Source organism: Lithobates pipiens, unplaced genomic scaffold (genome assembly GCF_037356315.1).
Source record: "Lithobates pipiens isolate NorthernLeopardFrog02 unplaced genomic scaffold, aLitPip1_a1.2 Scaffold_22, whole genome shotgun sequence".
Taxonomy (NCBI): Eukaryota; Metazoa; Chordata; class Amphibia; order Anura; family Ranidae; genus Lithobates; species Lithobates pipiens.
The window spans coordinates 311,467,978-311,494,515 of NW_027507784.1; the positions used below are offsets into that span (position 1 = coordinate 311,467,978).

General features: G+C 42.6%; 1 protein-coding gene across 3 annotated transcripts; it reads left to right on the top strand.

The window, feature by feature from the left end:
- The first annotated feature begins 44 nt into the window (after positions 1-44).
- On the top strand, positions 45-20,098 carry LOC143924888 (hydroxyacylglutathione hydrolase-like protein). 3 transcript variants are annotated; one of them, XM_077449395.1, is made up of 9 exons: positions 45-185; positions 3,907-4,039; positions 6,698-6,762; positions 7,195-7,312; positions 10,384-10,492; positions 13,424-13,527; positions 13,705-13,824; positions 17,288-17,367; positions 19,027-20,098. In XM_077449395.1, the coding sequence occupies exons 2-9, from the start codon at positions 3,935-3,937 to the stop codon at positions 19,193-19,195; spliced, it is 870 nt and encodes a 289-aa protein (XP_077305521.1). In that variant the 5' UTR covers positions 45-185; positions 3,907-3,934; the 3' UTR covers positions 19,196-20,098. The 3 variants fall into 3 exon arrangements, with proteins under 3 accessions (XP_077305521.1, XP_077305520.1, XP_077305522.1); XM_077449394.1 differs by having other exon boundaries at positions 50-175; XM_077449396.1 differs by having other exon boundaries at positions 50-175; positions 13,723-13,824.
- Positions 20,099-26,538: the final 6,440 nt, after the last annotated feature.

Below are 26,538 nucleotides of genomic sequence, written 5' to 3' on the forward strand. Positions count from 1 at the left end.
CGGGACGTAAGGGGGCTGGGCTGGAATAGCCAACCAGCATCCACGTAAACTTCCTCGTTCTCCAATCAGAGCGCTCCCACCTTGATCTGCAAAGCTGACACTTTCCCCTCATATAACCCCGGAGAAGGAGTCCGGAGATCCCAGCAGGCGGAGGAAGTCCTGACTGACCTGAGTGGTATTTTAGGGTCTGGTCTTCTATGTGGGGTCATGTGACAGGTGGTGACCCAGACACATGGGGGATGGGAAGGACAGGGTGGGAGGGTGGAATGCTGCTCGCTCACATTACAGTTAATTGGTGCAATATTTGTACAATCTTATTTAGATTTGCAAAAAAAAAAGAAGTCATTATTTACATATTTCTGCCTGTGACCCCCTCTGGGGAGATTTGTCCTCACTTCCTGTCCCAGGCAGAGAAGATCTCTGGCATCCACAGAACTCATCTCTATCTGAAAACTTCAAATCATGTCTGTTTTGTTCTCTCTCTCCTATGTGCTGTGAGCGGGGTCATTCCCTGCAGTATATATATATATATATATATATATATATATATGGGGTGTGATGCTGGTGAGCGCCCTCCTATGGACACATGCTGTATATTGAAAATCGCACCGTTGTGAAAGTGGATTTAAGCAAGTGTCACACAGACCTCCGCTTGGATACGAGTTATGGACTCTGTAAGCTTTGTCTAATTTTCTTTTTTAACATACCGCTCAGATCCAGGATGTAAACGTTGTACAACGATCATAATGGGAGTGCTGATTGCCACTTTAGCCACTTCCTGTCTGGCCTATAGCAGAATGACGGCCGGGCGGGGCTTCCGTTATCCTGACTGGACATCTTTCAGGATAACTGCCGGCACACGCCCACGGGGAAGGGGCACGCAGAGTGGTAATCGATGGTGTCAGTCTGAAGCACCGCAACACAGATCTCGGTGAAGAGCCTCTGATGAAGACTCTTTACCACATGATCAGCCGTGTCCAATCACGATGTAAACAGGAAGAGCCGGGTATCGACTTTTCCTCACTCAACTGTGACAGATGCAAATAGAGGAGAGCTGCTCTCCCGTCCGCGAGGATGCCCATTTCAGACTGCCAGGGATGCCACCCATGGCCACCAGGGATGCCGATCTGTGCCCAAAATCAATGCCAGTGCCCACAAATGGTGTCAGTCAGTGACCAGTAATAATGCCTGCCAGTCCCTCCTTATCAGTGATGCCCATCAGTGCCCACCTATGAGTGCCTATCAGTGCTGCATATTTGTGCCCATCAGTGCCGCCTTATCAGTACCCATCTGTGCTGTGCATCAGTGCTGTATATTATTGCCCATCAGTGCTGCATATTAGTGCCCATCATCAGTACCGCCTTATTAGTGCCCATCATCAGTGTTGCCTTATCAGTGCCCATCAGTGCTGCATATTAGTGCCCATTATCAGTGCCCATCAGTGAAGGAGAAAACACACTTTTTTTACAAAATTTTATAACAGAAACAAAGAAACGTTTTTGTTTTTCAAAATTTTCGGTATTTTTCTATTTGTTGCACAAGAACTGAAAACCGCACCAGTGGTGAAATACCACCAAAAAAAAACCGTCTATTTGTGGGAACAAAATGATAAAAATGTAATTTGGGTACAGAGTTACCTGACCGCGCAATTGTCATTCAAAGTGCAACCGCAACGAAAGCTGAAGATTGGCCTGGGCAGGAAAGGGGGTGTGGGTGGCCGCTATTGAAGTGGTTAAAGCTGCTAGCAGGTTTCAGCAGGCTTTCAAGAAGTGCTGAAGCCTGCTAGCAGCTTGTTTAAAGTAGCAATCAGCACTGCCATTAAGATCCGTGTTCAACGTTTACAAACTGGAGCTGATTGGTCCTTTTAAAAGTTTCAATAAAGCTTGGTGAAAGCTCTGCCAGTGTCGAAGCTCGCTGGTCACACAGCTCTTATACAAGCTCACGCCTGTGTGAAAAGGACCTTAACCACCTCCCGCCCATCGTATAGTAATATGAGGGGCACAAGGTGGCTCTCTCATTCTGGGCCGACATCATATGACATTGTCCCGCGCTTTGTAAGCCCATGTGGGCGTGCTCTCTCCCCGGGGTACAACACACCTCTGATCTCAGTAAAGAGCCAAAGCTCTTCAGCCATGTGATCAGCCGTGTCCAATAATAAGGAAAGTGTGATTACAGCGTTTGGATGGAGATGAGTTTCCAAACCAACCTAACCCAACAGATCGATTCCTTGGGTATAATGGAGACCAGCACCCAACCCCACCATCCTACATGGGTGTGATGGGTGCCTTTAGATTGGGAGCTCCTTGAAGGCAGGGACTGATGTGACTATACAGTAAGTATAGCTCTGCCTAAATTGTTGGCACTATAGAAATACCTGTAATAAATACGACACCGAAGATTATCCCGATATCCCGATATTATAGTTCTTATAAATGTTTCAGCTCTTCGAGACCCCAATCATCTTTATTAGAGTTAGGATTAAAAAAAAAGGGCAATAAAAACTTGACAGTAGACATGCAATTCATTTAGTTCCGAATTAGTTTTTTAACAAATTTTGACAAATTAGTTAATTTCTGAAATTTCCAAATTTTTTTAATTTCTGAAATTTCCAAATTTCCTTAAATTTTGGAAATTTCAGAAATTTGACATTTTCAAAATTTGACATTTCAGAAATTGGAAAATTCGCAATTTTGAAAATTCAAAATGAGGAAATTTGGAATTTTTGGAAATGTGAAAATCCGAAAAAGAATGAAAATCTGAAAATTAAAAAAATGGAAATCCTGAAATAATTAACTAATAATAACTATTAAATTTTATAGGTATTGGAATTTCCTTTCAAATATGGCTGTTAAAGTACGAATTTATCCAAAGTTACGAATTATCTGAAATAAAGAATGCCATATCTAAAAGGATGGAACGTAACAATTTAATAATAATAAAACCTTTTTATTATTAATTTGTTCCATTCCATTTGTTTAGATGCGGCATTGTTTTTTTTTTCGTAACTTCGGATAAATTTGTCCCGTTCAAAAACAGCCAAATTTGAAAGGAAATTCCAATACCTATAATTTAATAGTTAGTTGTTATTTCAAATTTGACCAATTATTTTTTTTTTTTTCAGATTTTTGAATTTCCAAATTTCAAAAATTTTGGAAATCTGAAAATTCAGAAATCCAAAAATTCGAAAATCCGAATTTTAGAATTTCTGAAAAAAGCAAAAAAAACAAACATGAAATAAAAACAAACACATTTTTTGTCAGTGCACATGTCTACTTGGCAGGGGGTCTAACCCTTTTCCCACATCATCCAAAAATAAACAAAGGTTTTTGCATAGGGATATACTTTAAAACACACATAAAGCTGAACTTCCTTCTCTCAATCAACACTGATTACCATTTAATCCTCATCTTTCTAGCCTTACTAAATAGATAGGAAAGTATATTATATTTAACATTTTTTACATGATTTTTCTATATTTAACTTTTTTTTTTAATTTTAAACTTCTTTTTTTACATTTCTTCAGTTGCTTCCTGATTTTCAGGCCAAGGCAAAAATAATGTCATACTTTCCAGGAGTCTTGGGGGGGGGGGGGGGGGGGGGGGGGGGTTGAGGCTTTGTCAGCTAAGCACGCCCTCCTGTCTGCATGCCTGAGAAGGGCAGATGGATTCCATGAAGTAAATGCTACGTGGATCATCTGCCCTTACTTAAAATGGTGCAGATAGAAATTTTAGGGGGTGTTTTTCTTCTCACCTCATGGAACCATGGATTTTAAATGACCCTTCAAAAATACAAACCCCCGCCTGACTAGATCTATCAGTCTGTCTTCTCCTATGTATGCACACACAGGATTAGATACAATTGCACCGTCGGTGTTCCAATCAATGAATCCTACGTCTCATTTTGCAGGGATTGGGGAGTTTGATGTGGATGGACCATGAAGGTGAAGGTCATCTCCGTCTTGGATGACAACTACATGTATCTGATCATAGAAGAACGTACAAAGGATGCTATTGCAGTGGATGCCTCTGTTTCTAAAAAGGTGAATAAGAGTCTGTTCCAATGGGCTTTTCTTTGCTCCAAGTGAGTTTTGCTTTCCCATAGAAGTTCATAGTCACAAGGTGGCCAATGACAGGTCAGCTGCACCCATCAATGAAATCAGAAGCGCCTCAAAATGATGTCATCAACACAAACCCAAAGCCCATAGATACAAGCCTTAAACCCTTACAACACACTTTTTGCTACTGGTAAGCCTATAATAAGGCTTACCTGTAGCTACCCCGGATATCTCCTAAATCTGCACGGTTTTGGAGATATCCCCTGTATTTGCATGTGCCGAAATCATTGTCACATGCTCACTGAATTAATGGCACGTAGATGGCATTGCTTCAGTGAGTGTGCCGTTACCGGTGGCTCCTGCACACATGCGTGGGAATAACGTCGTCATGGCTCTGACCCATCGCAGTACCGGAGCCGTGATACCCGGAAGTAAGCCCCAGGAGTGATGTCGCTGGCCAGTGCTGTGTACGGGCACTGCAGCAAGGACTTCGATCTCAGGTGAGTGTTACATAATGAGCTAGTATACTATACATACTAGCTCATTATGCCTTTGTCTTGCAGGTGTTTTTTTTGTTTTTTGTTTTTTCTAAAGTGTGTTTACAACCACTTTAAAGTGTTACTAAAACCCAGCAATATGAAAATAGTCCATGCAGCCTCATAGGACCATCAGGGGAGAATGAAAACTCCACCTACAAGCTTTAACCAGTGTTTAGATGGACACTGATAGAAGTCACAAGACTGCTGATGAGAAAAAGTATTTAGCCGTTTTAATATTTACCAAAATTTTATTTCCATGTTCTGTGTACTGTGGGAGACCAGATATAGTGAATGCAGGCTCCTGGGTTTAGTAACACTTTAACCCCCTCCCCCTGCCGCCTATAGGACTTACCCGTACGTCCTTGGATTGAAGTGTTTATACCTGGCCCATAGCTGCAGTCATGACCCTGGTATTTTCTCTTTTCCTTTTTTTTGTTTTTTTTGTTCTGCCACTGACGCTGAATAAAATAAAAGTCATCTGAGTGGCAAAATAGCCGCCGGATCTCTATTACATGCTGTGGGAGGGGCTCCCCACGCCTTCTTCCACCTTCCTAGGCTCTCCTGTCCCACAGGGTAACCCGAGACTGAAGTTGGCAGTTCCACCGACTTACCATAGAGATGATTGAGTACCGGAACTTGGTTAAAGGAGGGGGGGGGGGACTTTAAATGAGGCAGTGACTTGGTATCATCATGTACCTCCATGTACCAAATTGTTTGAAATGGAAGGGTCCAGACATTAAATGAGGCTATGGCTGCAAACAAATGAGATAAATAATAATGATATTTATTACCATGTACATACAGATTTGTAAGAAAAAGATCATGAATGTATAACAGACCATAGGTATGCATAACTATACATATATTTCAACATGATCGTCCTAGTTGAAACAATCTATCCTCCCTAATTCCACATGGACAATGTATAAAATTGTATAAATTCAATCATGTTTCTGAAGAACCCCAGTGGGTATCCAGATAATGAGTGGTGGTGATGTCGCATCTAGGAAAGCTCTACGTGTTTCGTCAGGAGCAATGTGGGGTACGTTTAAATATCTCTGAAAAATACATAACAAGAAGGCTAATGACATGCTATGGGTGGGAGGGCCAAAAATAAAATTAAATAAATTTAAAAGGAAAGGGGAGAAAACAATAAATACATCCCCACTATACATGGCAGATAACTCTAAAACCCATTCCCATGGGCATGGACCCAAAGACATGGCGCAAACACCATGCACGGGAACTGAGGTAGTGATCCGGCAGCAAACAGATGGGCAAACACAACAGTGGGCAAACCTGTATGAAAAAAATCTGTGATACCAGCATCTAAAATGAGGAAAAAGGTGGGATGTTAGATCCAAAAAATTCAAAAAAGTGGGGAAAATCGTGTAAGAGAGGGTTGAAATGAGATAAGACCCAGAAAGATACCAGGAGTAGTGAGGCTAGGTGCGTTATAAGTAGTAAATGGGTGTATTAGAATGGTGGTAAACGGTTGTTAGTCACCATAATATCAAGTAAGGAGAAATATACTAAGCAACAAGAGACACCAAGGGTAGTCAAGGACTGGAACTTCCCCAATGATCTCTATGGTCTAAGCCAGTGGTCATCAACCCTGTCCTCAGGACCCACTAACAGGCCAGGTTTGTAAGATAACTGAAATACATGACAGGTGAGATACTTTGCTGCTCAGTGATTGCAGTATTCTAGTTTGCTCTCCCCCCCCCCCCCAAGGTAATACATAAAACCTGGCCTGTTAGTGGGCCCTGAGGACAGGGTTGATGACCACTGGTCCAAGGAACTGGAAGCGACAAGGACTTTGTCACGTCCAGTTTTGGATGGAATGATGGAGATGGTTCCTTTTGTGCACCTTTGTCACAAACTCCTATAGATTCAGCCTAAAATCTTAGGCACAGCTTGTGCTCCCCCCCATTTCCAAAACTGCTGCTGTTGCCCCAGTGGATTATAGTGAATATAATGATCTGATGTTCTGAAATTGCACTTTTTGTGTTGACTCTTGAGAGTTGCTCGTGTTTCTGATTCTATAAATCTTACAAATGATCCGGTAAAGGGCGGCTCTGATAGTACACGTGTCCCGTTTCAGCTTCTGGACATTGTGCGGAAAGAAGACGCCAATCTGAAAGCCATCCTGACCACACACCACCACCTGTGAGTACAACCTTGAGCTAATCAATTTGGTACATAATTGTCCTCCTTTACCCCTGCATATGAATACAGATGGTTTAACCACTTAATCTGCAGAAGATTTACCCCCCTCCTTCATGACCATTTTTTGTGATAAAGTCAATCCATCAATCGATTTCAGTACAGACAGCCTGCTGGATTTTTAGCCTGCGATCATGAGTGGCGGCTATAGCTGCCAGCAGTGATCATTGTGTTCTCCTGGCAAGGAAGGCTCCCTGCATCCCCCTACCAGCAGAACACAAGTGATTTCCCCCCATCAACACACTCTGAATCTATTCATTTTATTTTCTTTCCACATTTGCTGCAAGGAAAATAAATGATATGATCTATGGGCTGTTTAGCATTACAAAACGTATGTGGATGACCCTTTAACTGGCTGATGTTTTCTATTTGCAGCGATCATTCCCGGGGAAATGCAGACCTCGTACAGCGATTCCCTAACTTACCCGTGTATGGCGCTGATGACCGGATAGGAGGTCTGACTCACAAAGTTATACACAACCAGGTGCTAAAGGTAAAACATTTAGGAGTAGAAGTAGGGTGCGTTCATAAAGGCCTGCAACATAATATTCAATGTAAACTGACCATTCAAACCTGACCTGTCTGGTACTTAGTTTACACTTTTACAGAAAAGACAGTTTGTCAAGTGCAGGAACCCATGACATGGTCCTCCCATAGACTAGCCATACCTATTGAGATTTCTCTCATTAAACTGTGTTGATGGAGGAATCTCCACTGCTGATGTATTTAGACGTCCAAAGCTGTCTGAATACCTGAACAGTGAAGGCATCTGGTTGGATGCTGTTGCTGTTCGGCCCACAGTTTTCCACCCAGCTCCACCCGCTATATTTTATTTTCAATTTTTTTGTCAATCAGTTTGTCAAGTCAGGTAATTTATTATTATTATTATTATTATTATTATTATTATACACAATTTATATAGTGCCAACAGTTTACACAGCTCTTTACAGTGTAGAGGAGGGACAGCACAATTACAGTACAGTTCAATACAGAAGGGACAGGGGGACTCTGCTCATAGAGCTTACATTCTAAAGGGAGGGGGTAGTGGTACAAAAGGTAATAGATGTGGGGAATCTTTAATCTATCTTTAATTCTTTATCATGTTTATTAACCCCTTGGCACCAAGTGTCCGCAAATATTTGGCCCCACTGGACTGGGCTTTTTTTTCCCCCGTGGGGCCACATATTTGCATATTTTCCTTTGTGCTAATAGAACACTGCATGGCCGCCCGGGCTCTCTACTAAAGATTTGGGACCCGGAACTCCCAATTCTGGGTCACTTAATCGCTGTGATAGCTTCTGAATGGCTATCACGGGGATCAGTCACTGTGAAGCTCGCCCCCGTGTTTTCACTCTATTACAATCCCATATGCCCAATCCTATACCTGCAGTTGATCCAGAGGAAGGTGGAAAAAAACCCCCAATACGATACGAATAATAATAAAAAAATATAAATTATTCTGGTTTTTTTTTTTTTTTTTTTTTTAATCCTACCTAAAACACTGACACCATCCATCTAGTTCAAGAATAAAAAAAAATATATATATATATATATATATATATATATATATATATATATATATATATATAATATTATATAATATTATATATTTTTTTTATTCTTGAACTAGATTGATGGTGTCAGTGTTTTTAGGTAGGATTTAAAAAAAAAAAAAAAAAAAAAAAAGAAGCAGAATGCACACCTATTGTTCCTGGGCTGTACTACAGGTACTAATAACATACACATATGTGGTATCCCTGCGATTGTCAGAAGCAAGGGAATTTACTTTGGATGGTTCTTTGGTGGAGGGTTATGGTAGTATCAAGAAATATACAGCTAATTAAAAAAAAAAAAAAAAAAACTTTTTTTTTTTTTTTTTTTTTTTTTAAATTATTTATTTTTTTACTATCTTGAGACAGTTTTTTTTTTTTTTTTGTTTCCATAATAATAATAATAAAAAAAAGATATATTATAATATACCCCCTGGATGCACAAAGTAGTTGTGATGATATGTCCAGTTTTACTAACACGTCAAAGATTCAAAATCGTGCTTTGGGCATTAAGGTTTGTTTTACTCTTAGGTGTAAAAGGATTAAAGGGGAGTGGAAATCTCTTGTCTGATGGGGACCCCACAAGTAACTAACCAAACCCCCACAAATTTTGACTGCCTACTCTTATATACCAGTAGTTTGAATTCTATCAGCTAATGGTGCAGGTGAAATCTGGAAATGTAGCTTCAACCTCCCATTCCCAAAACCTGAAGGCTTCAGAAAACAGATGGGTGGCAAAAAAAGTAGGGTAGCATTTTCATCTCTGAAATATCCAGCAGTGGCTGCAACCCCTGTTCTGGTTGGAGGAAAAGGGGGGGGGGGTCTTTTCTTCCAAATGCTGAAAAGCTTACTTTTAGAGCAAAACACTTTATGGAGAGTTCTAATCTACAGGATTACAGGGATCAGTCCTATGAGTTCCAAGTGCAAGTCATGTGATCTCAACTTAAAGCGGAGGTCCACCCTAAAGTGGACCTTCCGCTCATTGAAATCCTCCCCTCCTCCGACGCCACAATTGGCACCTTTCAGGGGGGAGGGGGTTGCAGGTACCTGTACAGTACAGGTATCTGCACCCACTTCCTGGATAGCTCTCTGCGGAAAGGGGCGTAGATTACGCCCCTTTCCGAAAGTCCCCCGCTGCCTGCTGGGAAACACACAGATCCCCGAGGCAGCGGGTCCATCCTTATTGCGCATGCGCAGTAGGGAACCGGGAAATGAAGCCGAAAGGCTCCACTTCCTGATTCCCATACCCAAGATGGCGGCGGCAGCACCCGAGAGACGATCGAGAGATCGGCTTTGGGTGCCGACATCGCGGGCGCGCTGGACAGGTAAGTGTCACTATTTTAAAAGTCAGCAGCTGCAGTATTTGTAGCTGCTGGCTTTAAAAAAAAAAAAAAAAAAACGCGGACTCCCGGCGGACCCCCGCTTTAAGTGTCCTCCATGTGCAGCTCTGCTTTGGAATACATTAGTACCATCTGCTTGGCATACTTAAATAAAAAAGTAAAAGGGTAAGTAAGTGGGTAGGGACTAAACCAGGACTTGCACCAGGGCTTCAATGCACAGCATTAGAATTACTCTCTAGAGCAGCCTTTTCTATCTTTTCAGCACAGAGGAACCCTTGAAATAGTTCTCCAGTCTCAGGGAACCCCTACTAAAAATTAGAAATCTACAACTCATGATACATCAGTGTGATGGTCAGTGGGAAGAATGGTCCTTACACTTGTGGTCATTGGGTAGAATTACCTCCTTACAGATAGTTAAAAAGATCAATGGTGTGAGTGGGAACTTATCTGAGAGGCCCAATGCTGAAAAGGAACCCCTAGCAACCTGTGGAGGAACCCTGGTTGAGAATCACTGCTCTAGATGAAGACTAGTTTGTAGTTCTCTCTTGACAATGGCAATATACCTTCACTGAGAAATCTTATGTACAGTAACTCCTGGAGTTTTTTTCTTATAGCTGTCATGACATTTCCTTACCAGCATCCTTCATGTGATTGCAGATGTTTTGTCTTTACAGTTCGGAGACATTAACGTCCGATGCCTCTTCACCCCATGCCACACGACCGGCCATATCTGCTTCTATATGTGGGAAGATGGCTGTCCTGACGCTCCTGCATTATTCTCGGGTAACCTCCGTTAGGTGAAAACATGCCATGCCTGATAACATTCCTAATCAAAGCCTAATATAAAATAGGCCAATGCCTGATTTCTCTAAAATCTGCCCATAGCCCAACACAGATCCAGAGACACATACAGAGTGTGCAACCGCTGACCTCCTTCAGAAAATGCCTGACCATCTCTGGTCTCTAGCACTTCAAGTTGCTGACTTGTAGTAACCATTCATCCAGAGGAATGTCAGACCTGATTTCCATACTTGTCTCTCATCAGCAACTTAAAGCCCACCTCTAGGGGGAAAAGAATAAATCACCCTTGCCCCATGTTTATATGTTGAAGAGGGTTTTTCAGTTAGCTGATTCCTTGCTCCAGCACTCTCTTCCTCCTTCTAAAGCTCCAGTCTGTGGACTGAGCCTTGGCATCATCACATACTATACAGGGACATTAACCCCGTATGGTACACCGAGGAAACCTGGAGTGTGGCCGGAGCCAGTCACAGCCTAGAAAAGAGCTGCGGAGGATCAGTCATAGCAGTGGAGGGAGCTTGCTTTAGTGCAGCGTAAGATGAGTATCTACTCCTTGGTCCTCTTCTGTAGATTAAATGAGCAATCGACCATTGCAGGGGGCACTACCTGTGATTATTTTTGTAATCGCAGCCCAGCACAAGCATGCTGTAAATGAATGCCACTTACTTTTGCTTATTGAAGTGCAGTGTATGTAGCATTGGATCCATTCTGACCCCCTATATTACTGCTATTCTCAGACCCCCTATTACTGAGTCCTATAGTGATGTAAGGGTTTTGAGGAATGAACCATGGCATGCAGCGGGGGGGGGGGCATCTAACACTCTTAGGCCGCGTACACACGGGCGGACTGTTCGCCCAACTTTGTTCGTCAAACAATCCGACAAACAGTCCGCTCAAAATTTGCATGAACGGACTTGACCACACACGATGAACGAACAGTCCGCTGAAAACGAGCGCGATGACGTGTACAGCACGTACGACGGGACTAGAAAAACGACGTCCTATACACTGCAATGCAACCTTCGGCCGTGTAAACCCTTTCTGAGTATGCGCGATACTTAGTCCGTCCAACTTGCCTACACACGAGCGGACTGTCCGCTGAAACCAAGTTTGGACGGACAAAACCAAGTTTCAGCGGACTGTCTTACGGAAATTCCGAAAAACTTTGTTCGTCAGACTGTCCGCTGAAACTGTCAGCTGAAGCCCACACACGAGCGGACTGTCCGCTGAAACACTGTTCAGCGGACAAAGTTGGGCGAACAGTCCGCCCGTGTGTACGCGGCCTTAGGAGTTTTGAGCTACAAAGACACTGATGGAGGCTGCAGTGCTAGAACGGGGTGGGGGGGGGGGGGTCGGAAACCCAGACTTCCATAGAGGTGAGTATTGGAGCTCTTCTCTGGCAGGGTTCCTTCATACTATATTATAAAGTGTGTGTGTGCGTTTTTTTTTTTTTTTTGTTTTTTTTTCACTTTAATGCAGGGGTTTCAAACTGGCGGCCCTCCAGTTGCGGAACTACTATCATGCTTCTGCTTGTAACTGTCAGCCTCGCAGTGCCTCATGGGAATTGTAGATCTGCTGGAAGGCCACCAGTTTGAGACCCCTGCTTTAAAGTGTTTCTAAAGCCTTAAGGATTTTTACCTTTTTTAAAGCAATCTCTGCTTTAGGGGGTAAAAAACTTTCTATGTCCAGTATCAAGCCACCCCCCCTTCCTTAGCTTTACCTAAATCCGAACTTGTTCCAGCAGCAGCAGCTCTCTCCTCCCTCTTCCTCCACACAGGCAGATTGACAGGAGTTGGAGCCGTTGCCTCTTGCTGCTGTCAATCAAATCCTGTGACGAGAGGGTGGCGCAAAGCCTCTCTGTCTGTGTCTATGGATGAAGGCAGCGGGGCTCAGTAGAGAGCCTGCATGCTTAACCCTCTTAGTAAGCGGCTTGCTAGGAGGGTACTCGGAAATCAGGAGGAGCGGCAACGGGGGACCCCAGAAGAGAGGATTGGGGTATCTTTGTGCAAAACCATTGCTCAGAGCGGGTAAGTATGACATTTTTATGATTTTATTTAAAACATTTTTTTTAAAGGATTAGAATTATTAGGAAAACACTTGGCTTTACCCTAACCTTTTTTTCCCTTGCAGCACATACTCCTTTTCCCTTCATTCAGCCAACAGGTGCAAAGAAAATATCTGGTACTTCCATGTATAGAGAGACCTATGACACCACTGGAGCTTGATGATTGGCCCAGAGTTGTCACATTGGGATGGGGAGGGTTCCTGCCCGGAGTATGGGTTTTATTGCCCTACTCTGAGCTTACACACGCTCTCCTTGGGTTCACTATGTGGGCAGTCTAGATTAGTGGTTTTCTTAGACACGTGTGATCTTGCATTTCTTCAGAGCTGAAATGAGAGGCCTTCTAATATCTGAGGCTCATTCAATGGAAATAAGGCTCCATGCACACTGAGGCTCATAAAGGGCGTTTTTTTTTTTAACAGCCCAAATACTCCCCTCTGTTATCCTATGTGCCCATGCACACATGGACGATTATCAGCAATGGGCTGTTTTCTGAACGCCCTAAGATCGCGTTCAGTAGTAATTTTTCTTTTTCTTTGCTAAAAAAACATCAAATGCTGATAAACATCGATAAACGCTCAAAAGCGGCTCACCAGCATTCTTTAATGTTTTTGATCCATTGAAAAAAATAAAATAAAATAAACGGAAAAAAAAGCTAATAAACGCTATTACAAAAAACATTGGAAGACTCACTGCAAAGCTACTGGCGTTTTTTTAACGTTATTTTAACGTCCAGTCTGCATGGAGCCTAATGGCGGAGGAATGATCCATTGCCTACTGCCCCACCAGGCGGGAAGGAAAACCCCTTTATATAAAAATGAACTATATCCTGTCTCTCCTGCTCTCTTCCCCAGGTGACACACTGTTTGTTGGAGGCTGTGGGCAGTTCTTTGAAGGCACAGCCGAGCAAATGTACAAAAATTTGCTGGAAACGCTCAGCTCTCTGCCTCCTGAAACGGTACGCCAACAACTTCTTCTGATACTTTCTCCTGAGACTGTTTAACCTGCACATTTGGGGGAATCAGAATTTAGTTTTATACTTTTTTTATACTTGTTTAAATTTAAAGTAAAAATAGACAATTTTAAGGAAATAAAATAATTGAAATCTTTGAGTTTGTAATATTTCCCATTTTAGCTGCTTTTTCTCCTGCAGAAAGTGTTTTGTGGCCATGAACACACTGTGAGGAACCTAAAGTTTGCACTAAAAGTGGAACCGGACAATGAACATGTGAAGGAGAAGCTGGCCTGGGCTAAGGTAGGTGCTACCCTCGATATGGCCAAATATTACACATGGCCTTGGTCCTCATCCGATATCTCCGCTAAGATTGATGCTCATCTCCCGCATTTCCATATAGTTTAGCGCAGCATACAGGGAATTTCAAAATTAAGTGCAGGTTCTTAGTGCTGAGTAGGTGCCGTGTGCAATTATTATGACACAGTCTATGAGCTTATTACAGAAACGAAGAACCAGACTGGGTATGGTGAGGTGGGCGAAGTAACAAAAAGCCCTCCACCTAACCAGTGAGAAGCTTAGTAGAGTCTTCCTATAACTAAATGTATCTACATGTCTCACTTCCATCATAAAACTGCTGTATACAATGGGGAATAAATGGCTCTTTAATATCAGGCTGGATCTGCGTTATAAATGAGCAATTCTGCATGGTCATAGGGGCATAAAGGAAACTTTTTCATGATGAAAAGCTCATGTTCTCACAAAGAATGTGCAGAGAGGAGGAGAGAGCAGAGTGGTCGAGAGCTGAACTCCTCAATCTGCTGATTCTCCTTTCACTGTCCAGTCACAGGTAGTGGGAGGGACAAGATCTTTTAAGTGTTACTTAACCACTTCAGCCCCAGAATATTTGGCTGCTCACCAGGCCATTTTTTTGTGATTTGGCACTGCGTTGCTTTAACTGACAATTGCGTGGCGGTACGACATTGTACCCAAACAAAATTGACACCCTTTTTTCTTATTTCCCACAAATGGAGCTTTCTTTTGATGGTATTTGATCATCTCTGCGGTTTTTATTTTTTGTGCTATAAACAAACGAATAGAGGCAATTTTTAAAAAACCCAATGGGGGTTATTTACGAAAGGGAAATCCACTTTGCACTACAAGTGCAAAGTGCACTTGAAATTGCACTGAAAGTGCACTTGGAAGTGCAGTCGCTGTAAATTTGAAGGGTAGATCTCAAATGAGGGGAAGCTCTGCTGATTTTATCATCCAATCATGTGCAAGCTAAAATGCTGTTTTTTATTTTCCTTGCATGTCCCCCTCGGATCTACAGCGACTTTACTTCCAAGTGCACTTGTAATGCAAAGTGGATTTGCTGTTCGAAAATAACCCCCTATATCTTTTACTTTTTGCTATAATAAATATATTTTTTTATCAAAAATGTTATCACATTTTTTCCTCAGTTTCTTCTACATATTTTTGGTAAAAAAAAATCACAATAAGTGTATATTGATTTATTTGCGCAAATGTTATAGGGTCTACAAAATAGGGGATAGATTTATGGCATTTTTATTATTATTTTGTATTACTAGTAATGGTGACTATCTGCGATTATTTTATTTATTTATTTTTATCGGGACTGCGACATTATGTCGGACACTTTTGACACATTTTTGAAACCATTGACAATTATACAGCGATCAATGCTATAAAAATGCACTGATTAAATTTCACTGGCAGGGAATGGGTTAACAGTAGGGGGCAATCAAGGCGTTAACTGTGTTCCCTAGGTGTGTTCTAACTGTAGGGGGGAGAGGACTGTCTAGGAGGAGAAAGAGATCAGTGTTCATACTTAGTATGAACACACAATCTGTCTCCTCTCCCTGGAAAGAACTGGGATTTGTGTTTATACACACAGATCCCGGTTCTCGCTCTGTTGCGAGCGATAGCGGCAGCCAGCAACCATCGCGCCCGCAGGGCACTCACATCGGCTCTGGGCACACATTGTGGGCACGCGCGCCCCTAGTGGCCAAAAAGGCGAAGCAACGCAAGGTAACGTCATTTTGCCCAGCTGTGCCATTCTGCTGCACTAAAACTGCGCCAGCTGGTCGGCAGACTAATAATAGGTTAGTTCACCTTTAATAAACAAACTGGTAAGGGGCGTCTGTATATAAAAACAAACTGTGAAGCTTGGACTAAAGTTGAATAAGGCTCTAGGTATAGGTGGAGGCCATTTACGTACCTCATGAAGCCTGGCCTGAAAACTCCAAAGATGTTGCTAAGCGAGGCCCTTCTTCCCCATCACAGCAGTGAGCTCTCAAAATCTGAGCTAATGCATTGGGGGGAGCTAGCGCATGTAAGGGGAGGGGGTTCGAATCAGAGAAAGGGCTCGCTCCTGTGATTGCAAAGATGAACAATCATAGCTGGACCTGGCTTAGCAACGTCTTAGCATTTCTCCTGCACGCAGTTCACACTGCCCTCTACGAGCCGCTGCGGGTGTCAGTACATTTTTAATATAATCCCCAGATCGGCTCATAGATCGCAGTGCGAACTGTGAACTCGCTCAGGGATCAGATTGCATGGGTGAGAACATCCATGCGATCTAGCACTATTTTCCTGCGAATCCAATGCGAGTTCAGCCATACACGTGTATGGCTAAACTCACATTGCACAGACATCGCATGCGATCAGCACAGCAGTCCGGGCGCAAATCACATGCACAAGTGTGAACCCGGGCTCAAAGAGTATTATAGGGTTATGTTTTTTTTTTCCCAGGATCATACTTGCCTAGCTGGATTCAGTATTAGTCCCCCGGCACCTCTAACACATGGGAACCAAGCGATCTAACACCGCTGATTGCTCGGTTTTCACAGCTTCAGAGCAGAGAGCTGGTGACTGACAGTCAGCGGCTCTCTACTCTAATTCCCCCCCCCTTTCTCACTAGAGTACTGAGCTGTGGAGAGGCAGGCGCGACCGGCTCAGGCTCTCAGCGGTCATGTGGACGGATCCCAACTCCATTGTCATTCCATTGTCACGATTTTACCCGATTTTTCCCGAGCCTGGACCATCTGTCTGCTGAAAACGGGTCACACTGCCCTCCTGTGATCCACAAGAGAAGTACAACCCAACAAGTTTTGGCTTTACGTCTCCTTTTTAAGGCGTATATAAAAAGAGCCCTTAGTTCAGGTGTGTACTTGCGGTAAAATCCAATTCATATAATGTTTCACTTATTCTATTGTAGTTACCTAAAATCTGTCTCTATGCTGAATTGCCACAAATCTGCTGAAAGATAAAATTAGGCTAGTAGTAGGCATACCAATAAGCGGATGCTTAGTTGAGCTTGTAGGAAGGAGAGCTCAGGGGGGTGTCACCAGTGTTCTGTCCCAAGCAGCCTAAAGAGTGGACCATAGATGGTGTCTTCTGGTGTTCTTCTATTGGTTTTGGCTTATGCAAGTCTTCTGAGCTCTGGTTAGTGTTCCCTTAAATAGGAACTTCAGCCAAAATCTTTTTTTCAGGTTTAACATTGGGAAGGGCTCCAACCAGTGTTGGGGTTTTAGTTTCCTCTTTGGGCAATTTTTTTAATTAAATCTTGTCCTGTTGTCATTGGGACAGGAAGTGAGGAAAATCTACCCAAAGGGAAACCCAGAAATGTGTCAGAACTTCTAATCCTTCCCACCATTATATTTGTATTCATATTTGTGTATTAATTCACAGGTGCAAGTTGTACTTCCTTCCTTTTTTTAAAATGTATTTCTTTATTTTCTAGGCTCGAGATGAAGATGACATTCCTACTGTCCCATCCAGCCTGGAGGAAGAGTTCCTGTATAATCCTTTTATGAGAGTCAGGTGAGGGTGCTTTTAGTTGGTACCGAAACAAGTTCATCTAGACTTATCCTGTGCCGTGCTCTTCTCTTCTGTCCATCTCCTGCCAATCCTTGTCTGCTCTCATGTGTCGGAACCCTTCCTGAAGATTGGGGGAAATCTGTTCTACACATATCAAAGTAAATACAAGGACACTTTGGCCTTCAGGATACAGCCTAGGGCAGTGATGGTGAACCTTGGAACACCAGATGTTTTGGAACTACATTTTCCATGATGCTTAACTACACTGCAGAGTGCATGAGCATCATGGGAAAACAAAGTTCCAAAACATCTGGGGTGCCAAGGTTTGCCATCACTGGCCTAGGGACAAAAAGTCTGACTAAGGCTAAGTTAGTGCAATCATGCCACAAAAAAATAAAACAGGCCCCCTGCAGGTTTAAAGGGGTTGTAAGGGGTTCTATGCAGGTGAAAAAACTTTTCTGCTGCTGCATCACACAAGTGCCCCCATGGAAAGTGGCTCTCTTTGGGGCACTCAAGAAGAGGAGGAGCCAGGAGCACCTTGGGGGGACCCCAAAAAAGGAGCATCGGGGCCACTCTGTGCAAAACCAACTGCACAGAGGAGGTAAGTATGACATGTATGTTATTTATCTGCTTGCCGACCAGCCACCGTCATTGTACTGCGGCAGGACGGCATGATCCCACAAACTGTTGTAGCTGTACGTCAGCTCCTTTAAACGGGATAGCAGGCGCGCGCCCGCTGCACTGCAGGGATGCTGCAGCTTGTGGCCGACGGTCGCGGGTATGAGAGGCAGAACAGGGATGTGGGTGTGTAAACACACAAATCCCTATTCTGTTCTGTGCGGAGAAACAGATCGTGAGTTCCTAATAGCTAGCAACCACAATCTGTCATCTCCTATAGTCAGTCCCCTCCCCCTACAGTTAGAACACACAGTTAGGGAACACAGTTAACACCTTGATCGCCCCCTAGTGTTACCCCCTTCACTGCCAGTGACATTTATACAGTAAACAGTGCATTTTTATAGCACTAATCGCTGTATAATTGTCAATCGTCCCAAAAATGTTTAAAAAATGTCCAATGTGTCCACCATAATGTCTCAATCCCTACTATCCCTACTGCACATGCGGGAGGTACCGCTGTGCTCTCCTACTGGCCCGGTGGCTGGGGAAGGAGGAGGAGAGAGCCAAGCTGTGACTTAATTCACCACAGCCCAGACTCCCGGAAGTGGGGACAGGATACCTGTCTAGGTATCTGCTTCCTATGACAATGTCTCTCATGCATGCATGTCATGATACAGCGTTCTGCATTTCACGGCACACTGAAATCAGAGCATCACTGCGTATGCGTGGGTGATATCGGCTATTGCTATTGTTAATATCTCCTAAACAGGTTTAAAGCGATACAGTGCCGTATCGCAAAAAATGGCCTGGTCATTAAGGGATCAAATCTTTCAGGGCTGAAATGGCTAAAGGAAGGTGATTTTTTTTTTTTTTTTTTTATACAGTCTTATGTGATTTTGTAGCATTTTGATACATACATATTGATCAGGTATGTGTCACTTCAGATACATTAGCAAAGGTACAGTAACATCCCCTTATCTGCCCCTTAGTAAGGTGTATATTACGCACATATAAAACCTGATTCTCTTCTAATGTTAATTAAAGGGAGGAGGCTGTACAGAAATTCACGGGGACGACGGATCCGGTGGAAGTAATGCGGGTGTTGCGTAAAGAGAAGGACGATTTCAAAAAGCCAAAAGATCGACTGCCAATCCCAGCACTGCTTGCCTATCAATTGAGTCTTCTTAACCAATCACTGCCTGCGCAGAAATAAAGAGTCTATAGGAGAAGGTGCAGCTCTCCATCTAGCCAAAGCTGAACATCTACGTAGCCATACAGTCTATGCTGTAGAGACTTGGGGCAGAAATTCTTCATACATATCATTAGCTTAAAAAGCAACTTCAAGCCACAAGACTGTAAACTGTGAATGCTATCCTGGGAACAGTCAACCTACCTTCAGTCCTGGGGTAACCATAGACATGGAATTGGCTAGTCTGGCTGTTTTCAGCTGGATTGCCCTTGGGCTTATCAAGCTTTTTCTGGCAAGATGGCAACTTCACAGCTTGGAAAACCTTATTGCCTACTCCTTGACTTCTTTTGCTCTCCATTGACAAAGGGCAGTTTATACAAGTTGAACAGAATGCCCTGACAAAGACTTGCCTTGAGAAGATTGGATCAACTTGCACAACTGCCCATCTTGGTTAGTCCATGGACAGCTTTAGTTTGAAACCGTCTACCCCAGACAGATTCAGTACTAGTGTTGCTCAGTAGACATGTGCAATTCGTTTAGTTCCAAATTAGTTTAACGAATTTTGAGAAATTTGTTAATTATGAAATTTCCAAATTTTTCAATTTCTGAAATTTCGGAATTCGAAAATTCGGAAATTAAAAAATTAGAAAATTTGAAAAAATGAAAGAAAATCAGTAACTAACTATTAAATTATAGGTATTGGAATTTTCTTTCAAATTTGACTGTTTGTGAACGAATTTATCCAAAGTTCCGAATTATCTGAAGAAAAAAAGAATGCCGCATCTAAATGAATGGAAAGTAATGATCTAATAATAAATAGCATTATTATTCATTTGTTCCATTCCATTTGTTTAGATGCGGCATTCATTATTTCCGTTAATTTGGAACTTTGGATAAATTCGTACTCGTTACGTTCACAAACAGCCAAATTTGAAAGAAAAATTTCAAAACCTATAATTTAATAGTTATTATTTCGAATTTTACTGATTTTTCTTAATTTTTTTCAGATTTTCGAATTTAGGAAATTCGTAATTCGGTAATTTGAAAATCTGAATTTTCGAATTTCCGAGAAAAGCAAAAAAACAAATGAAACGAAAACTAACACATTTTTTGTCAGTGTACGTCTATTGCTCAGCGACACGTAAAGTGAACTTGTGCTATGCCCATGTAAGACGAAACCGGTTCATTTTAATTCTTCTTCTGCGGTAGTCATACCCACCTTTCTTCTCTTCAAGCCCCATGTAAGCTCCAAGGCACTACATTTGGAGCTTACACACAGTGGAGACTCTCCCTGCCCCCGTGTAATAGCTCTGGGTCAGTCGCCAAGCACCAGGGCTGTCACATATTCCTTCATCCCTCTTCTGTGCTATGTGACTTGTTTCTTATGCTCCCATATGCGTGAGCCAGGCCATTGTAGTGCCAGATTGTCAGCAAGATTTAACCAGGCTACTGTGAGGTCAGAAAGTGGGTGGAGCTAGAACCGGAGAACACCGCAGCCTGCTTTTTTGCAGCATCTCCTTCAAGACCAGAAGGCCCATTCTGATGACTATAGAGGTGTAGCTCGTTGGCAGTCAAATGCTAAAGATAAAGTCCAACTCTGTTTAATTGGAAACTTTTCCTAATCGATTGGCACTTATCTTGCCTTGTTGGTGAAAACAAAATCATCCTATCGAAGGTTGGCTAAATCCTATGAATATAACAAACTCTGAAAATGAGGACTTTTGTTTTTCTTTGTTGATAAGCAGGTGTTCCAGGATTTTTTATTTGCAACTTGCGTTGACTGTCTGAAGCTGGTTGCTGTGAGCAGTTTCTCCGCTTGTGCTGGGGGGGGGGGGGGGCGCGCATTTTAGTTTGTATAAAGAAATATTGCTTGAAAAAAGACTTATTAGATGCTAGGCAAAATATAAAAGTGACTGTTTATTCACAGTATACACTAAGCTTAATTTCTAAGTTTAGTTAGAAGCTGAATTTTACTTATCAGCCTTCTATAACTTTGTAAAGCAGCACTCTGGGGCAGAAATAGCAGTACAACACCACTCAGACTGGGGCAGGAATGGGCAGCACAAGGAAATACAGCATTACTTAGATTGGGGCAGGCAGGGGCAGCAATAGCAGTACAGCACCACTCAAACTGGGGCAGGGATGAGCAGCACTAGCAATACAGCATTACTTCGCCTGGGGCAGGGTGGGCCGCACTAGCAGTACAGCATTACTCAGACTGGGGTAGGGATGGGCCGCACTAGCAGTACAGCATTACTCAGACTGGGGCAGGGTGGGCAACACTAGCAGTACAGCATTAGTCAGATTGGGGCAGGGTGGGCAGCACTAGCAGTACAGCATTACTCAGACTGGGGCAGGGTGGGCAGCACTAGTAGTACAGCATTAGTCAGATTGGGGCAGGGTGGGCAGCACTAGCAGTACAGCATTACTCAGACTGGGGCAGGGATGGGCAGAACAGAAATACTCAGACAAGAGCATGCATGAACAGCATTAGTAGTACAGCAGCAGTCAAACTGGGGCATGATGGGGCAGAACTATTTAGTACAGCAACACTGACTGAAGCATGGAGAGGCAGCACTAGTATCCAATCAAATTCTGCTGTATGCACATATGCCGACAGAAAGAGAGAGCAGAATGATAATCTCAGCTGTGTCCTGCTGTTCCATGCTTGCCCAATCAGCTGTGCTCTTGACTTTGTGTTGCAGCTGCTCTGGAGATTCATTTCCTGGTTGTGCTTTGTATGAAGAGTTCCTGGAGCACAAGATTTGGCTTAGGTGACTTAACCATTTGAAATCTCTGTGTTTCAAATTTATAATCAGCCGCTTGTCTGGAGTTCAACTTCAGAATAATATGCAAAATACATCCTTCAGTTTGCTTTTGTATTTCCAAAAAATGCCATGGATTTTTTTTTAATTGGCTTCTATGCTCTTGCAAACAACATGTCTCTGATTAGAGCATTCTAAAGGCCACCTAAAAGCAGACTGGTAGTGAGAGTGCCTAATCTATGAGGAGTTGGGTGGAAGTGGGAGACCCATGCTGTGATATAGAAAGGAGAGAGCCTAGACGTAGTACTGCTCACTAGTAGTCCTAAGTTCAGGCAGGAGGCGGGGCAGTGGTACAGAACTACATAATGATTCTCTCTTGTAATCCACCAACCCTCTGCTGTGCTGATGTGGATTACAAGGGCCTATACATCACTTTGAAAGTTCTTGTATATGCATTTAGCTGTTCTTTGGAGTTGGCATTAAGGCTTTCCCTGGCAGTTCCATGGCTGTGGTTCTGTGTGTATTTGTGCTACAAAATTCCTCAAGCTGAGCATGGAATGTACTTGGCACCAGACACATGGATCTTCAACCAGATCTAATAAAGAGGGTGCCTCATTTCCTCAATAAACAAAGGGGAACGATCCTTTAACTGTAACATGCACCAGAAGGGCTGTCGCTTGAATTAAAACGGACATAAACCCAATCGATTTAACAGTTTCAAAAAACGGCATTCTGGGAATGCTATCACATTGGGGGTGCTCTCAACCAAACTGTCAAACTATCCAATGGCTGGTGTTCTAACCGATCACATGTGCAGCACCATGGCAGTTAAATATTAAACAGAGTCCAAGCTTCCTTGGCTGAAAATGATAGTGGGATTTACTTCCACTTTAAGGGCTAGTTTTACACTTCAAAGCAAAGCTTCGGACAGGCTTTGTTAAAGCTCTCTGAACGCGCCAAAGCTCCTGTCACTAAATAAAATGGTTAGCTTACAGTCCTGTTTACACAGGCTTTGGTGATTCTTCAATGGGGCTCCAAGCGAGCTTTGCCATAGAGTTCTATGGAGGCTTTGAAGACACTTTGAAGCACCACTAAAGCTACATGCTGTATAATTTTTGAAGCAAAGCAAGTTGTAAACAGGACTGTCAGCTAACCATTTTATTTAGTGACAGGAGCTTTGACTGGAGTTCAGAGAGCTTTAACAAAGCCTGTCCGAAGCCTTGTTTTGAAGCAAAGTGTAAACTAGCCGTTAATGTGCGTTGAAGCCAAAGCAAGTGTAAGTGAGCCCTAAAGGGAAAAACTGACAATGGAGGAGGGAGATCACACTTCAAACAAGCCGGTCTCCCATTCCTGGATCCCTTGTCGGAAGTAAGGGATCTACTCCATTGCTGACCTAAATGCAAAAATGTGTTCAGTTTTTTAGGCTTTTTGGTGACCTGGCTTTTGGGATTTATCATAACGAAACATAAAATTGATCACTTTATATAAATTTGCACTTTGATTGTTTTATTTTTGAAAAAAGGTTTGAGTGGGGTTCTGGAGTTTGCTAACATAATGCACTAATAGATTTCTAACGGTCCTTCTACTGGAGACCTACAAGTCCCATCTATTTCCATGAAACTTAAACGGCAGCCTGTCCATGTGACATAAAAATTTTTTTTTAGAATTGACTTATTTTTAGTAGGTAGGTTTTGGTCCACTTCTATTTTGTTCCATAAAAAAAGAAAAAACAAGTGGGGAAGGGTTAAAACCTTTGTTAATTTAGGGAGATTTCACTGCGTTTCCTGTTTTAGTGACCACATAGGAAGGAAGGGGTGGGCCAGAAAAGGCAATAAAAACGTGCTTTAGAAAATTCTTTTATTACAATAAATGAAGAGATTTTGTTTACAAAAATTGCAACAAAAACCTGACCATAGGTTCTGAGCTATAGGGGCACTCAGAAGGGGTGGGGGGAAGGGGACCTGAGAAAGGGAGGATCAGGGCAAAACCACTGCATAGAGAAAGGTAAGTGTACCATGTTTATTACTTAAAAAAATCCCTTTACAATTAGAAGTGGTTCACTTTAGCAAAGTGCATAATATGTACAGTCATAACTTTTTTTTTTTTTTTTTTAGTTTCAAATAAAACGAAGAGGGATTAAACCCCTGTTGGGTTTTTCCGGCCCATTCACACGTGTACATTGGCAATGTGTATGTTACCACAATGCGGCTGCTCTTGTCATTCATTGTCAATGGTGACCCTACAGGACAGTCCAGCACTGCACAACTTAAATACATTGTGGTGTGCGGCATTGTTAAAAAAAAGGAGTATGCACATTTTTTTTTATCTTGTGTAGTGCCTTGGCTGTCCATTCATATTTTATGAGCAGCCTTAACCCATGTTGACGTGGGCCATGTGTTTTAATGCATGTGCATGAATGCATTTGTAATGGAAAGCTAGAGTCTTAATGACCCCTCTATGCTATCTGGGGCCCTGTTAGATTTCCCCTCACTTCCTGTCCTGCTGACAATGTTTTACAGGCCAGGAAGTGAGAGAAAATCTCCAGCAGGGACACAGATTAAGGTGCAAACTACTTGTCGGTGAGACAGGAGATGAGGAAAATCGATTGGATACCCGGATAGTAGTTAAAACCTGACAGTGGTTCTAATCTTTCCTATTGAAAGCTAGAAAACAAATGCTTCTTTTGCTACAAGTTCAACCCATTCATTTTAATTCGTATTGGTGGGGGAGGGTGTGCGCCAAGAGCCCAGTAACAAGACCTGTCAAGACTCCGGACCGCACAGGCTCCACACCACTGCCTGGATGATACTGTGGTGTCCTTTTGACAGCGGTATCCATCCACCATTATAAATGGCATCCCTAACACCTAGTGGTCAGTTTGTAATTGTTGCTGTGCGAATGCTGGGGCATATGCACAGCCTTCATGAATAATCCGTAATGTGTTTATTGGTCATCAGCTCCAGCCAGTAGCCGTAATGCTGTATTTTCCTGATTGAGCTATTTCAGGAAAATACTGCATTATGACCACAAGAGGGATCTGTCTATTATAGGTGATACACATAGTACAATATAGGGATTACTCCTGACAGCTGTGTGAATGCTCATGCAATTGAATGACCAAATTCTTCTTAATAAGTAGACTTCCTAATGTTTGAGTTACAAAGATCTGGACAAAAAACAAAGTCACATTACAGGCATGCCGGTGATAAATACTAAACTGTGATTTCTTTTGACTATGAATCTTGTGAAAAGTAAACATAAAATACATGGAAGCAATGCTGAAACAATTACAAAAGTAATACATTTTTCGTTTGACTTCATTGTATGTGTCAATTTATTTACGCACCTGTGACCATCTGTGTTGTACTGTTGAGGAGGTAAGTAGCGAATAAGGTTTTCAGCTCACCATTCAAATAACACTCTTCCTGCAGTAAAGCATGGGGGGAGGGGGGTAATATCCTGTTATGGGGGTGTTTCTCTGCAGCAGGGACTGGAGCACTTGTCAGGATTGAAGGAAAAATGGATGGGACAAAATACAGTCAAGTTCTTGAGGAAAATCTGCTGCCCTCTGCCAGAAAGTTGCCAATGGGAAGAAGGTTTACATGACAATGACTAAAAGCACACAGAAAAAATTACCACACAATGGTTGAAGGTTGAATAATGTGTCCTTGCATGGCTTAGTCAGAGCCCAGACTTAAACCCCATTGAAAATCTGTGGAATGACTTGAAGATTGCAGTCCACAAATGGTCACCATCAAATTTAACTGATCTTGAGCAGTTCTCCAAGGAAGAGTTAGCAAATATTGCAAAGTCTAGATGTGCAAAGTTAGTAGAGACATATCTGAACAGACTAAAGGCTGTAATTAAAGCAAAAAGTGGTCCAACAAAATACTGACACAAGGGGGTGATCCTTTTTCCAACTCGGTGATTCTTGATTGGGTTTTTCCTTTTTATTTTTTTATTTTTTACGTGTTGGTGTTATATCTTTCACTTGGATGTTTACAAGTTTCACTGAGTAAATACAGCTATGTGATTATTTTAAAGGGGGGTTATTCTACCCTCTAACCTCATTTACATAGGTCACTGGGTGCTTTTTACATTTTGTTCCCACTGGATTCTACCATGGAAGGGGTAACATAAGACTCATTTGGTGGTAGGATTTCACCCTATGAGTTCCTCTGTGGGACTAATTCTCTCCTTGCACCCGGGTCCGGGCCAGCATTTTGCTCTCTGCACTATCAAGGGTCAGTATTATTTCTATCCTGTTCTAGAAACTCTCACTCTTTGAGACATTTGTATTGGGGGTTTCTCATGTAGCCCCCCCCCCCCATCCATTCCCCTAGGATTTGAATTTGGTTTTTGCCGCACTTTAGAAACAATTGTTCCAACCTATTAGCAATATTACTTTCTCATCCACATATTGGTATTCCTTGTTGCCATCACCTCTGCGAGGCGTGGCCTTCTGCTGCAAAGAACCCTTTCTGGTTTTGCATAGGTACAAGGTGGTTTTGAGGCCCAGGACTTCCTTCATGCATAAGGTTGTTTCTGCCTTCCACCTCAGCCATGACATTGTTCTTCTATCACTCTGGTTGGTTCCAGTTT

Coding starts and splice junctions, on each gene's coding strand:
- LOC143924888 (XM_077449395.1), top strand. CDS start 3,935: ATGAAGGTGAAGGTCATCTCCGTCTTGGATGACAACTACATGTATCTG. Junction 6,763..7,194: donor CTGACCACACACCACCACCT/GTGAGTACAACC, acceptor TTCTATTTGCAG/CGATCATTCCCGGGGAAATG. Junction 17,368..19,026: donor AATCCTTTTATGAGAGTCAG/GTGAGGGTGCTT, acceptor TGTTAATTAAAG/GGAGGAGGCTGTACAGAAAT.